General features: G+C 49.3%; 1 protein-coding gene across 1 annotated transcript in view; it reads left to right on the forward strand.

Annotated features, from left to right (window-relative positions):
* PAPSS2 (3'-phosphoadenosine 5'-phosphosulfate synthase 2) overlaps positions 1-14241 on the forward strand; it is a 48985-nt gene extending 34744 nt beyond the window's left edge. The window contains exons 3-13 of the mRNA XM_026851771.1: positions 46-151; positions 2367-2602; positions 3350-3488; positions 3751-3869; positions 3952-4065; positions 4508-4619; positions 7948-8153; positions 9101-9236; positions 10024-10292; positions 11017-11246; positions 11725-14241. Coding sequence (XP_026707572.1) covers positions 46-151; positions 2367-2602; positions 3350-3488; positions 3751-3869; positions 3952-4065; positions 4508-4619; positions 7948-8153; positions 9101-9236; positions 10024-10292; positions 11017-11246; positions 11725-11866 — 1809 coding nt within the window. The 3' untranslated portion in view covers positions 11867-14241. The remainder of the gene's footprint in view (positions 1-45; positions 152-2366; positions 2603-3349; positions 3489-3750; positions 3870-3951; positions 4066-4507; positions 4620-7947; positions 8154-9100; positions 9237-10023; positions 10293-11016; positions 11247-11724) is intronic.
* Positions 14242-14347: the final 106 nt, after the last annotated feature.

The following is a 14347-nucleotide window of genomic DNA, read 5'->3' on the forward strand; positions in this document are numbered from 1 at the left end:
GCAATGAGGTAACCGAAGTGTTTTGTTTTGCTTTGTTTTTGACAGGAATCGACCAATGTGGTTTACCAAGCCCATCACGTCAGCAGGAGTAAGAGAGGACAAGTCGTCGGTACCAGGGGTGGATTTCGAGGCTGCACGGTTTGGCTAACAGGTATTTTTGTCTGGGCGTGAAAGTGTGGCTTCATGTGTGCAAGCTGCTTGCATACATGAGTATGGCTCAGGGGTGGGGATTTGGGATCCGCAAGAAATTTCAGCATTCCTTTTCCTGGGAATTGCAAAACATTTACACTTGGGAAACACTGACACACGGTGCTGGCACAGCAAGACGTTCTCCCTGGCAGCTACTGCCCATAACTAATGTTTTTATGAATCTCACAGCTGTTATCAGGCTCCTTTGAACATGTCAGAAGCCCTAAGGGTCGCACTTGTTGTTCCCAAGTGTGTGGCTGAGAGAAGCCTAGGCTTCAATCCAGCCAGTCCTTAGCAGTGAAACGTGCCCAGGGTTGTTCTAAACAGCATGCGGATGTTTTCATCCTGGGCCGGTGGGAAGTTTATTGGGACACCTAGGTTTACTGGTTTACTGTGTTTAAAGTGACCTTATAAGCAGCACAACGTCAGTCGTCTTGTCTGAAGAATAAATACTCCCAGAGAGCAAGGCACACTGGAAGCTATTCCGTGCATAGTTGTTGCAGGTTTCTTATGTTCCTTCTCATTTCGCATGCCTTCAGATGTGTTGCCCTTCTCTTCTGCTTTGAAAGATAAACTCATTGTTTGGAGATTAGGGGCTGCTAGAAATTACAATCGCATCTCTTTTGTGCCACTAATATTTACACAACTCTTGCTGCTTGTCCAGTTGTTTCTTTGCTTGTTAAATATTGGTATTTTCTTTGACTGCTGGATGGTGTTGAAAGATATACTTGGAAGAGTTTGTAAAGGCATTCTGATTTGCCTTCATATCAGTTTATGTGCTAGATGTTGGAATGAAACACATTTCTGTTCTGTTCTCCTCTTCAATTTCGGAAAGAAACCCAATGCCTGATCTGCTTTGATATAATTTCTGAAGGCAAAAAAACCCTATCCAAGGCAATTTCCTTCTTTTTCGAATATCACTCAGAAATCTTGTGTCTGAAAGGTTTGAGCTTCTCTGGCTGATGATTATTCTTTAAAATAAACAGTGGTCTCCTAACTTTCTATCAATGTAATTTTAAGAGGCTATACAGCAGGACATTTCATTGCAGAGAATAGATGGATGAAATGGAAGGACATTTGAGTGCGCTACATTGCCAGCTCAGGAGAGCTTTCACTTAGTCTGTTGCACTACAAAAAACAAAGGCACAACCAGCAGGATTCCTCTCTGCCCAGCCAGGTTTCCTCTCCAGCATGACCATGTCTGTTCTGCATCAGACCAAAAGTCACCTTGCCCAGGGTCTTGTCTCCATGAGTGGTCAATAGTAGGTGTCATGCCTAGGGTATAAAAACAGGTGAGCAGATGATGCCATCTCCATGGGAGATTCTCCAAGGCTGTTTCCTGAGACAGGTGTGGTGTTTGGAGGTGTTATCTCTCCTAAGTCAAAGTCCTCTTCCATCTCAAGCTGTTTTCAACACGTAGATCCCTACCCAAGTCAAAGGAGGAGTTTGGTGTTCCAGGCACACTGGCTGCTTCCTGACACAGCCAGTAGAAAGTGCTTTTTGTGAAAGTGGCTGGAGCTGGGTCAGGAAGCAGCCACCTCATTTTGGATTGTTGTCTTTCTGGCTGATGACTCTGGGAGATGTGGGCAGCTGAAGATGTGCTGCTTGTCTACAGAACCATCCTGCTCCCGCTCACATGGATCTGTGGGTGCTGCTTCTGTAGAAGGAGGTATTTGTGGATACAGAGGGACAGTTGCTGCTGCTGAAGCCTATCCCACACCGCATGGTTGCAGCAAGAACCTCTCCTTGGCTTCAGTCTGGGAGAGCAGTTGGCTGTTCAGAGGGGGAACAGGATGACAAGGAGGAAGATGCTGAGAGGCTTACAAAGTAGCAGCATCTTTTCAAGCTTCCTTTATTTACTGGTACCTACTTGTCCCACCATGGCCCAGCAAGAGGTGCTTTTGCAATACTGCTGGGTTGAATACCTTCAGATGTTGGGATGTAGCAGCTTTTCTCATGGCATTAAAGCCACCTCTTCAATGAGAAGGGTTGGCCAGGGTTCTACACTGGTAACTGTGTGCTAAAAAGATAAATCCAACTTCCCTACCTCATTCCTTCCTTAAAGCAGCTTCAGAAAGAAGGAGTTCATTGCCAGTGTCCCAGCAGGTATTGCATTACACTGTCATTTTCACTCTTTGGACCTCAAACCGGAACCTTGCTTTTCTGTCTCCAACCAGGCCTTTCTGGAGCTGGCAAGACAACCATTGGCTTTGCTCTGGAAGAGTACTTGGTCTCTCATGGCATCCCTTGCTATTCCCTGGATGGTGATAATGTTCGTCATGGCTTGAATAAAAACCTGGGTTTCTCGGCTGGGGACCGCGAGGAGAACATCCGCCGCATCGCAGAGGTGGCCAGGCTATTTGCTGATGCTGGGCTTGTCTGCATAACTAGTTTCATTTCTCCTTTCACAAAGGTAAACTGCCTGTGTCATATTCTGTTCTTTTCTGGGCAGCCTTAATCTCGGGATTGTTCTTAGGGAAGAGAGATTTACACAGAGGACTTCCTATATATGCCATCAGATGCTCCTTTTAACTTTTCTATTCTTTTGTAAAACACCACTGATACAAAGAACTACACATAATCAGTACAGATTTCTGAAGGGCAGTTTGACATGACCTCTTGGAATATATTCAATATTATGAATTGATTAAAAGCTAAGAGAAGTTTAAAACCTCCTTACAGAAGCCCCTACTATTAACTTTTTAGGAGGCAGACAAGAGGCATAGAAACAGTAGCCTGTCATAGTGCTATCACATGATTGGGTTTTTATGCTTCCTGACAATACAAGTAGCTGCTGTTATCAAGCTGATGCAAGCAGTTCCTTTTCTTGACACAGGGCAGATAATTATTCACATTCTAAAGTTCTGCTGTCCTGCTTAACGGAGAGATATTGATGTTTCAGATGGGAAAAGCTGAAAATGGATCAAAGCTGTAGTTACTTGGGGTTATTTTTTAGAAGTGTCTTTAAAGAAAAGGGGGAAAGGGAGATGAAAATCCCTTATTAGAATTATGACAAGCATATAAATTTAATTTAATAAATTTAAATTTAATAAATCTATACCAGAGATGAATGTACCTGTGTCAAATTCCAGGGCATGTCATGTAGTAGGGAGGCGCTTGCTGCGATTCAGACCCGATTTTTCTGTCTTTTTTCTAACAGGATCGTCAGAATGCACGGAAAATTCATGAGGCAGCTGGGCTTCCTTTCTTTGAAATCTTTGTAGATGCTCCTCTAAATATTTGTGAAAGCAGAGATGTGAAGGGCCTGTACAAAAAGGCAAGAGCTGGAGAGATCAAAGGTATGGAAGAGCGAGCTCATATTTTGCCTTTTATTTTCCAAAGCATTGGATAGCTTCTTGTTGCAGCTCTGCATATAGAGGTGGGCTGCTAAAGGCTCTTTGTCAGCACAAGAGTATCCCATTTCCCTAATTTTGCTGTCATAAGTGTCACTTGTAGTACCCAGTATGGTTGAATGCTCGCTGGTTGTTTGTACAGCTTTGTTGGCTCTAGGGCACTGAGTGTTACATTAAATAAATTTAGTTTGGATTTAATTGTCCGTAGGATTCACAGGGATTGACTCAAAGTATGAGAAGCCTGAATCTCCTGAACTAGTCTTGAAAACGAATGTTGCGTCGGTGTCTGAATGTATTCAGCAGGTTGTGGAGCTCCTCCAAACACAAGTAGGTTGTTTTTATGCCGTTGCCACCGGTGTGCAATTAAAAACCAGTGTGTGACTACAATTGCTGTCTCTCTCTCTTTCAGAACATCGTGCCCCATGGCTCAATTAAGGATGTTCTGGAGCTGTTTGTGCCTGAAAACAAACTTGATAGTGTCCGAGCTGAAGCGGAGATGCTGCCATCCGTGGAGATCACTAAGGTATGGTTGTGTGTGGGTGCTGTGCTGGGAGTCGCTCGTTACTGAGCTGTTGGAAGGGCAGAAGAATTGACTGGGATGCTGCTAGAGGGGGCTCTGTTCCTCTGGTGGCTGTGTCCTTCTGTGGCTGTGGTTTATGGTGAGCTGGAGTGTGGTCCTGATACTCAGCCATTTTCTGCTGTGTCTCCTCCCTGTGCTGCAGCCAGCCGGGGCCGTGAGTCTCCTTTGCTGTGTTAGTACAGCCCCACAAGCAGTTGTGCTATCAAAGTACCTGAGTCTGGCTTAAAAAAAAACCCAAACCAACCCCTCTGTGGCTTTCTCCCCCTTTATGAATGTCCTGTATTTGAAGCCAGACAAGTGAGAGTGCTGTTGCAGCAGAAGGGAAGGAAAAGCAACCTCTGAGCGTAACCTGGTGACAGGAGTGCCCTTTGGGTTTGTTTTGCAGCTGGATCTGCAGTGGGTGCAGGTGTTGAGCGAAGGCTGGGCCACTCCGCTGACCGGCTTCATGCGCGAGGCAGAGTACTTGCAAGTGATCCATTTTGGCACCCTGCTCAATGGTACGAACCCCCACGCTCTGTGCTGACGCTGGCTGGCACGCTGCTGCGGGACAGGGTGCTCACCCCGCCCAGCCTCGGCAGGCAGCTGAGCCCAGCCGTGCTCTCATCCTCCTCTCCTCTCGTGTGTTAAACGCGGGGGCTCGTGAAGGACCGCGGGGGCCAGGGAGCTGGGCTCTGAAATGCACCAAAGGGTACTGAAGGGTACTGACAGAGTTCACCATGTGGTGGACAGGACCCTGGCTCACAGCTTTGACATCTCACATGGTGCTGATCAAACATTTCGGGAGCCATTGTGCAGCTCTTTTCATGCTTGGTTATACCAGGGTAAATAAAGATGCAAACCCAAAGCCAAGTAAGCAAGGAAGCTGCCAGGCTGAATTTGAGGTGGGAGGAGAAGGCAGCTGTTCCCTGGAAGCAGGAGCAGAGCCTGATTTAATTATTTTTTTTCCCCTGCTTTCCTGTTTGTCATTCACTGTAACTTGAAATAAATCAGATTTATTTATTCATTAGCAACATGTTAGAGGTGCTTCATCCCTGGAAAAGGCAAACAGTATCCAGGCAGTGATCATCTACAGCTGAGAGCGGGGCAGTAGATATTTCTCTCCCATTTCTCAGCTGTAGTTGCTGTCGCTGTGACTTCACATGCGCACAGGGTGCTCACTTTGGGTTTTGTAGACCTGACAGTGATCTCTGGCCTCAGGGATTTGGGATCTTGGTGAGTGAGTCTCTTCTGGTCTTGCCCTCCTTCTAGAGGCTGTTTGGGGCAATGACTTGCTGCTGTTGTTAGGATTTGGGCACCGTGAAGCAGATGCAAAGCTCAGAGCTGCTCACTTTGGACTGTAGTGGAGTCTGTGTAGGGGCTTCTGCTTTTGGACATGTTGTAGCCTTTTACCTCCCTCTCAGTGTGCAAAGAAGTGTTCAAAAGCACGTGTCCTTGTTACCAGACCCCGATCTGTGGTCTCTGAGCTACCTGCTGTGCCTGATGAGGTCGCAGAGGTGCCCTGTAATGACCACGTTGCTCCAGAGCTCCGCACTTTGTGCCAGAAGCTCGTCTCAGAACACATCTGTTTTTGGGGTGCCCCTCTGCCAATGTGTCAGTGTCACTGAGCACACCTTCTCCGCCAGCCTTGGCCATATGTTCAGGATTTGTATTGCTCCACAGGGTCAGAGACAAAGCCCAGAACACCAGCTTTTGCAGGGGGATGAACTCTCCAGAGCAGGGTCTTTGTAGTAGAGGGCATTGACATCTGTCCCTGGTAGACATTGTCCCCACGGAGGTCTCCAAACTCAACATCTGTGTGGTCAGGCTGCAGGGTGACATCTGGGCCGGAAGGAGAATCTTCCTGCTTTGCTTGGGCAAGCTTTAGGAAACATGGAGGTTTCCATCTCACAGTGCCGAGGCTGGGGTGCAGCGTTGCCAAAGAGAGGTTTGAGGCTGGTCTTTCCAGAGTCATTGGTCCAGCCCTTTTGCTCTGGGGTGCAGGTTTTTGACAACTCCAGCTGTGCCCCGAAAGGCTGCAAGTGTTGTGGTGGACTTGTGCAAGCCAGCGCTCCTCTCGCTTGGACGTCGAGCGGTAAATCCCAGGGTGGTACCACCAGCAGTTGGGTGGATGAGGTAGGGGCACGATGGCCACCTTGGGGTAGGGGCACGATGGCCACCAGGAAGAAAGATGGATCTGCACGTCATAGCGCAGCACGAGCGCCGCAGAGCCTCCAGCTCTTATCCACTTGGTGAAGCAGCAGTGCCGGGCAGCACGGCCTGTGTGGGACGGGCGAGCGCCGCAGGGGCTGGGGCAGCACCGCCAAGGAGCCTGGCCGGGCCAGCAGGAGCCCTGCCTGTGGCTCAGCCGTGCTTGCCGGAGGTTTTACACGAGCGGTGCTGGTTCTTGAAACGGCTGCTGTAACTGGTGCCCGTGAGTGTTAATTATCTTAATTGTGTTTGTATTCTCCCAGGAAGGAATCGCTCTGTAGCTGGTATGTATACAACTGTTCTTAGGTTGTATGGAAATTACTTCAATTTAGATTTTTTTTGCTATAATTTTCTGAGATTTAAAAAAAAATAGAAAATTATTAAGGCTAGTTGCAAGCATAGCCAGTTTATGATTCAGCTGGCTGCAACGTGTCATGGCACACCCCGTGTCCTAACGACCAATCTTCACAAAAATCCCAGTCATGTAATTTTGTAATTACCTTTGCTGGAGTGATTTTTAATTTTTTTTTTTAAAGTCTGCCTCTTGCATTTAGAAATGGAACATGATGATCCTCAGCTTCAGCATCATTTGTTAGTTTTGGAATTCAGCTTTTTCCATGCTGACTTTATTGACTGATCACTGGTTAATATAATTTAAATGTATGAAGTTGATATTGATTGGATCCCATGTGACTATAGTTATGATTATTCATGAAGGTGCTTGAAAATTGCTCTCTGGCAGATGAATGATACCTGGTCATGAATTAAAAGTAAATGCAAACACTTTAATAAAGATTTTTTAAAATATCTATATCATAGTCAAAATCCTCAAATTAAGACTCTCAAAGGTCCAAAATGATTTCAGTCAGATCAGGACAAATTGAATCAGTGATTTGTTTATTTTTGTTTGTGAATAGAAACCCATGTGACTGACTGATTCTTCTGTATTAATACTGGGATATCCAAGGAGAAATGGTAGGACCTTAGTGGACAGCTAGGAAATTGGGGGAGTGGGGAAAAAAGCCAACATGGTATTGAGGGACAACACTGAAATTAGAAACTACATGTGCAAATGCAGACTCACTGTATATACACAGAAAACAGATTAAAAATGGGCTTTGCAGAGATATAAAGGAGAAGGAGTATCCAGAAAAAAAGCAGAGGAACAAAGCAGAGCGTGTGTTTTCCCTGTTGGAAGAGGCAGCTCAAGAGATGTGCAGGGAATGAGATGCCCCAGGGAACAGCAGGCTGGAGCCATCTTAATAGAGGTTGTTCTCTCGCCAGAGGTTATATCCAGGGTTGAATGTTTAAATTTTTCAAAGAGACTTCACAACAAGCTAACTGGAGAACCACCACTCTTTCCAGGGAGATAGAGTACAGTAAGTAATGAAATGCTCCAGGTGTCTTTGAGACATCTCTGACCCAAAGATAAGGAGCTTTTTTATTCCACTAACATGGCTGTGTATTAACAGTGCAGAAAAAAATGGGGCAGTGAGTAAATTTACACACCTGATGATGAGTCCCTGAGCTAGTCCTGGAAAATTTGACTTTCCAAAGAGAGAACGTGTGCCTCTGAAACTCCCAAGACAAGTGCCCGAGGCTGGAGGATGTTCAGATCCCCCCCCCCTCTCTTGCCAGACGGCGTAGTCAACCTGAGCATCCCGATCGTGCTGCCCATCTCCACGGAGGACAAGCAGCGCCTGGAGGGCTGCGAGGCGCTGGCGCTCAGCTACGCGGGGCGCAGGGTGGCCGTCCTCAGGAGCCCCGAGTACTTCGAGCACCGGAAGGAGGAGCGCTGCGCCCGTGTCTGGGGCACCACCTGCGCGAAGCACCCCCACGTCAAGGTGGGTTTGTCCCCTGCTGCTCTGGGACGCCTGGCCGGGGTGGGAAATGCAGGCAGGGGCTGGAGAACTGAACCTCTCCAAGCTTTGGAGGGCCACGAGTGTCCTATCTGCTCACCAAACACTGTTTTGTCCCAAGCGGGCAGGACAGTATTTTTAGGCTCACGAGTTAATGCTGCACTTGCTGCTTAACAAAAGCAGCAGATAACAAGCACCAGGTGAAGGGGAGAATGAGCGTGCGGCCGAGGAGCTGCTCCTTTCATTCACCTGCCTTCACTGGTGTGCCAACATGAACACCGACTCAGCCCCCAAAGTTTTCCTGCGCTTGGGGTGTATTGATCTCAGTGGTGCTCCCAAATGCTAATGCTGCAGATTGCTGACTTGTGCTCCTTCTAGCTGTGTTTCATTCCTCAATTCCACTGTTCTGTACAGGCAGCCAACAAGGGTGTTATATTTTTACAGCTTATCTCCTCACACTTAACTCTCTGGCAATACAAAGAACATCATCCCTTAGAAAGGGAGAGCTCCAGGTTACACTGAGTGACTTGAGCCATCTGCTTAAAAAGGCTAAAGCTGTGCTAATTCTTCTGTACCTTCTTTTAATTACTCAGCAGCGTTGCTCGCCTTGCCACAGGCTTATTCTTCCTGCATATTCCCAGGAGGAAGGAGCAAAGAGTGAGGTGGAGGGGGGGTCTTGTGCCAGAACTTGTAGACCCCTGGCTGCCAGAGAGGAGGGACACAGTTGGCTCATGCCTCACTACGGGGCTGCACTGCTCATGTTCAGTTCACATGGTCCCTGTAAGAATGTTTTCTGCCTACAAAGTGCTGAATGAGAAGGAAAGCTCACCCTACAAGCAGAGTCCAGTCTAACACTTTTCAAAGGAGACTGGGAAAGGGAAAAGGAGATATTCTGCCGTCCCCTCCATAATGCATGCGTGCGTAATTCACAGATGGTGATGGAGAGCGGAGACTGGCTGCTTGGTGGAGACCTCCTTGTGCTGGAGAGGATCAAATGGAATGATGGGCTGGACCAGTACCGCCTGACACCGCTTGCTCTCAAGCAGAAGTTCAGAGAAATGAACGCTGGTGAGTGCCCTGGGTAGCACTGGTGGTATGGCTCTTCTTGCCTTACCTGGCACCGGGAGGTTTGTGTGATCTGGGATTACTCGTCCTCAAGCTCACAGCACTTGCCAAATTGCTTCTCTATGCTCCCAAAATGGGACTGTTTGGGTGGGATGATAAGTAAGAGGGATGCAGGGCATAGCACAAAAAGTGGTGCAGGGTCTGCTTGTGATGGGCTGCACCCTCAGTGGGCCTCTCCGAGCACAGGGCTGAGAAGCGCTGAGCGTTCTGCTCGTGTCCTCCCTGGCAGGGCAGAGCCTCTCTTTCTGCACCCAGGGCATTTAAAGCCCTGCGCTGGCGTACTTGGCCTTCAGGCGTGGGGCACAGCTCAGGTGTCATCTCCCAGGTTTCAGCCCAGTAGGCTGGTGCGCGTCAGACCCCTGCCTTCACTTTGGGGAGAGGGTGTTGGCCTTCCTGAAGGTACCATTGAGCTTGGAGAGGTGGCAGGTCACTTAAGAAGTCAGTGAACTCAGAGGTGTCCAGTGACATGTAAAAACCATTGTAGAAGAGCTTATAGGACTGAAATTGGCCCCAGAGGCAGGATGTGCAATGAAAATGTACTTGGCAGAGTAATGAAGAGGCACCATACACATATGAAACACTCGTCTAAGGCCTCTCTCAGGTGAAAATAGGACACACATCTTACAACATACATATCTTACAACTGTGTTGGAATGTGTAGTGTGTAAATGAAGCCACAGTGTCTGATGGTCAGCACAAGCCTGTGACCCTCTGAATCTTTCCCTTTCAGATGCTGTCTTCGCATTTCAGCTGCGCAACCCCGTCCACAACGGGCACGCCCTGCTCATGCAGGACACACGGCGCCAGCTTTTGGAGAGGGGTTACAAAAACCCTGTTCTTCTGCTGCACCCCCTGGGAGGATGGACCAAAGATGACGATGTCCCGCTGGATTGGCGCATGAAGCAGCATGCAGCGGTGCTGGAGGAGCAAGTCCTGGACCCCAAGTCGACCATTGTTGCCATCTTCCCCTCTCCCATGCTCTATGCCGGCCCCACGGAGGTAACGTAGCCCCCAGCTGCTCACTATGACGAGGCGTGAAGCCTGCCTGCTGGGGGGGGGGCTGCTGCCAGCCTGCCGGCACAGCTCAGTGAAGCCCTGGAGAAGGGAGTTGGTAGCTGCTGCCTCCATGGTTCGACTGCAGCTCGCTGTGGCAGCTGTCTCCCGGCAGAGCTTGGCTCCCTGGGCTGTGTGGAGAGCTGGGGAGAAGGGGGCTAGAACAGACTTTACCTCGCGGATCTTTTTCTCTGTCAGGCAGGGACACTTATTTTTCTCCCAGTGGTTTCCCTTCTGTCCCTAAATGGGTGGGATGAAAGTGGTGGTGGCTGAACGTCCCCTGAAGGAGAATGGAGAGGGATGCATGGGCAGCCTTTGCCTGTGCAGGCCCAAGGGCTGGTGGGCACTGTCTTTGCATGTGCAAAAAGCAAACCGCTACCTCCATTTGCTGCCAGATTGGAACTGGACCAGTTCCCATCCCCAGTGTTTCCCTTAAACTACATGTCCTTAGGAGAACTGTGATGTTGCATCAGGTCCAAGCAGTGGTAGATGAGTCTGGGCAGCCTGATGGCTGTGAGAAACTACAGCTGCTGATGCATCTCCTTCCTGCCTTCCCTCCTGCCTCCCTGCCTTCCTGTGTGTGGATCACCAGGGTCTCTCCTGCAGCCCAGGGCAGGCAGCTCATCTGGTGCTCAGCCCTCAGGCAGTGCTCCCTGTGTCTCCTGTACAGGTGCAGTGGCACTGCCGGGCTCGCATGATTGCTGGGGCCAATTTCTACATCGTGGGGCGTGACCCTGCAGGCATGCCTCACCCCGAGACCAAGAAGGACCTCTACGAGCCCACACAGGGAGGAAAGGTCCTCAGCATGGCCCCAGGCCTGACCTCAGTGGAAATCATCCCCTTCCGGGTGGCTGCTTACAATAAACTGAAAAAGGCCATGGATTTTTACGACCCAAAAAGGTAACGCAGGCAGCAGCATCGCTGTTTCTTCAGCCTACACAGTGTGTGCAGTTTGCGATTGTGCAGCTTGCCGGGGAGAGGGAAAAGCAGTTGGTGTTCCTCTTAAGGAGAGGAATGGGGAAAGAACCTGCGAAAGGCACCCGCTTTTGGTGCCGAGAGCTGACATCAGGTCAAGGATGGGTCATGCAAAACCAAAGATGCGTCTTGGTAGCCACCACGGAGGATAAGAAGCAGTTTGTGGACAATGTGGCAGTAGAAATACAGCCTCTCACAGCTGGAGAAGTGTGTTATGTACAACTCCAGCTCCTCTTGAAAGAGAAACCCCGTTGCTGCTGATCCTAAACCCTGGTGTGAGGCAGCAGACAGGTGCCTCCGGTGCTGGGAGGTTTCTGGCCATGCGCTTGGCACAGCAGAAGGGCTGCGTTAGGGACCACTCGGGCCAGTCGTGCTGATTTCACCCCTCTCTTGTTTTGTACAGGCACGACGAGTTTGACTTCATCTCGGGAACACGCATGAGAAAGCTTGCTCGTGAAGGTGAAAACCCGCCAGACGGCTTTATGGCCCCCAAAGCTTGGAAAGTCCTAACCACATACTACCAGTCGCTGGAAAAGAAGAATTAACGCTACTAGTCCTACCTAGAAATACTTGTATTAAGAGTGAGCAATGATTGATTGATTCCCTATGACACAGATCAGTTACTTGGCATTTCCAGTGCTCTGACTGTAGGGTTTTCCTATCTGGGTCAGAGGTTTTTTTACTAATCAGAAATACTTTGAGCCTGATCTTTCTCCCCTCGAAGCTGCCAGGAGTGTCCCCATGGAGCCGGGCCTTTCCTTCCCAGCTGAGCGTGGCTGCGGGAGACCCAGCACGGCCTCCAGATGGGCCTACCTGGGTCATTTTGGTGCCGCCAGGGCCACACACCCACCCCCATACAGAGCTGGGACCTCGGCACCACAATAAAAACGTGTCTTGTCATCTGCATGGAGCAGAAATGAAGAAGTGCCTTTCTGCTACCCCTCACCCAGCGCTGCCCGAAGATGCAGAAGCAGCCGCTGAAGTGAGGAGCAGCTGCTGCTGCTGGGGTGGGAGAGGAAAACGGGCACTCGATGCTCGGATCCAGTCACTGCCCTCCAGGTTGTGCTTTATACAGTTTTTGATAACAAACAGTGGGATTTTTTTAACGTCTTTTTTTAAAAGGATTTTTTTTTTTTATCAGCCTTGACCATCACCAGTTCCTTGTGGCCGAGAGAATTGCTCACTGTTCTTCCTTGCTTCCTCCTGCTTGACCTCTCCACTCAAAACAAAACCAGGGCTCAGTGTTACTGGTGTTCCAAGTTCAGCTTTCCGTGGGGTCACTGCTGTGGCCATCCCTGCGCTCACAGCCCCGTGGGCCCACGGGCAGGGGAAGCTGCCCTGGGAGGCACCGTAAAGCCTGGGAGATCCCGGAGACCGCTCAGGGCAGTAAGCAAAAACGGGATGCTGTTGGGTGTATCCTCAAACCATGCAGGATGGGAATCCCTCTTTCCTCTACCTGTGCTCCTCCCATCCAAAGGGTGAATTAAAGGCAAAACACAAAGCAAAATCACAGCGTGAGGTGGGTCCGAGCAGCAGCACCTGTAACCCAGGTGAGAGGTGGCTCAAGTGCTTGCCCTCATCCATACCTGTAGACCTGCACGGGTCCAGGTGACCTCATTTCACTTTGTATCTGTGGGATGGGGACGTTGCCTCCAGCCAGGGGGGATGGCAGAAAAGTCCTTGGGTACCCCCAGCCTGCAAGGGGTGATGGGGCCCAGCTGAGTGCCAGTGGCTGGTGGAAAGTTACTGCAGACTCTGCCTTCTTTTTTTTCCCTTCCCTTCCCCACACGGACTTTGCTGCTGTGCATGAGGCTCCTCCGCTGGCTCCAGCTCCTGTGGTGACCTCTGGCAGGGCTTGGCAGCGACTCCGCACCGAAACTTTACCTGACCCCCTCTGCATCTCGCCCCAGGCACATCCTGCTGGGGCTGGTGTGTGTCTGGGGGGTGGTTGTGGTTTGAGCGCGATGCCCTGCCTGGCTGGGACCCCTCAGCCGCCTGCCTGCGGGAAAGGGCTGGGCTGGGGCGCCGCCTCCCTGGCCACTGCATGCACGTGGGAGGTTTAGGGGTTTTTTTTGGGAGGGGAAGACAACTATGCACTTGTTAGTTAACGCAGCCACATGAATTGATTTTTGTATACTTGTCCTTTCTTAGTAGACACCCCAGGACCAGTCAGAATGTGTTTCAAATGGAATGGAAATAGAGCGTTCCCCTTTCTTGTGCTTCAGTTTTGATGACAAAGGGCTCTGTGCTCAGTGACAGCAATCACACCTCCACTCGTCCCTTGGGGTAGGGAGCTGCATCACAAGCTAAAACCTGTTTTGCTGTGGCCATGGTACAGTGTCCGAGAGTACGTATGCGATTTGGAACACTTCTGCAAAAAGTCTTTGCTCATTTGTCAACTCTTTCGGGTTTATTTTTTTGTAATTTTTGTGAATATTTGGAGCAGAGAGTCCAAAGCTGTGTTATACCTCAACAAAGATGCTGCACCACCACCCGTGTCAGTGGCTGAAAGCCCACTCGCACCAGTGCCTTTTACACTCAGGCCCTCTGGCAGGGACCTGGAGGACAGAAGCAATACTTCCATTTACTTTTGCGATATTTGTAATTTTTAAGTAGCGAACAGTGCTGTTGCTACTCAAAATAATCAAATGGTTAAAAAAAACCCCAAACCTACAGTAAATCCAAATGGTTACAGCAAAACACAACTGTTGTATTATCCTTTTAAAATAGCATAGTGTACTGATTACCTCTGATTAAACTAGAATACGTGGACTAGGATTTTTTTTTATAGTGTATTTATTAAAGACATGAGACTGGAATTTGTACTTCAACTGATGCATCTCATGATTTAATATATTCTGAACTTGATACTCTGCTACAAAACCCTCACTTTTAGTACAAATAAATATTTATACATGTAGCTACTCTCACTTTGCATTTTTTTGGGGGAAAATTACAACCAGGTGTTTCATCAGGAGCTGTGACAGGGCTGTAGCCACAGGAGCTCCCCCCCCCCCCCCCCCCCC

The sequence above is a fragment of the Athene cunicularia genome, assembly GCF_003259725.1.
Source record: "Athene cunicularia isolate RWA chromosome 6 unlocalized genomic scaffold, athCun1 chr6_part2, whole genome shotgun sequence".
Taxonomy (NCBI): Eukaryota; Metazoa; Chordata; class Aves; order Strigiformes; family Strigidae; genus Athene; species Athene cunicularia.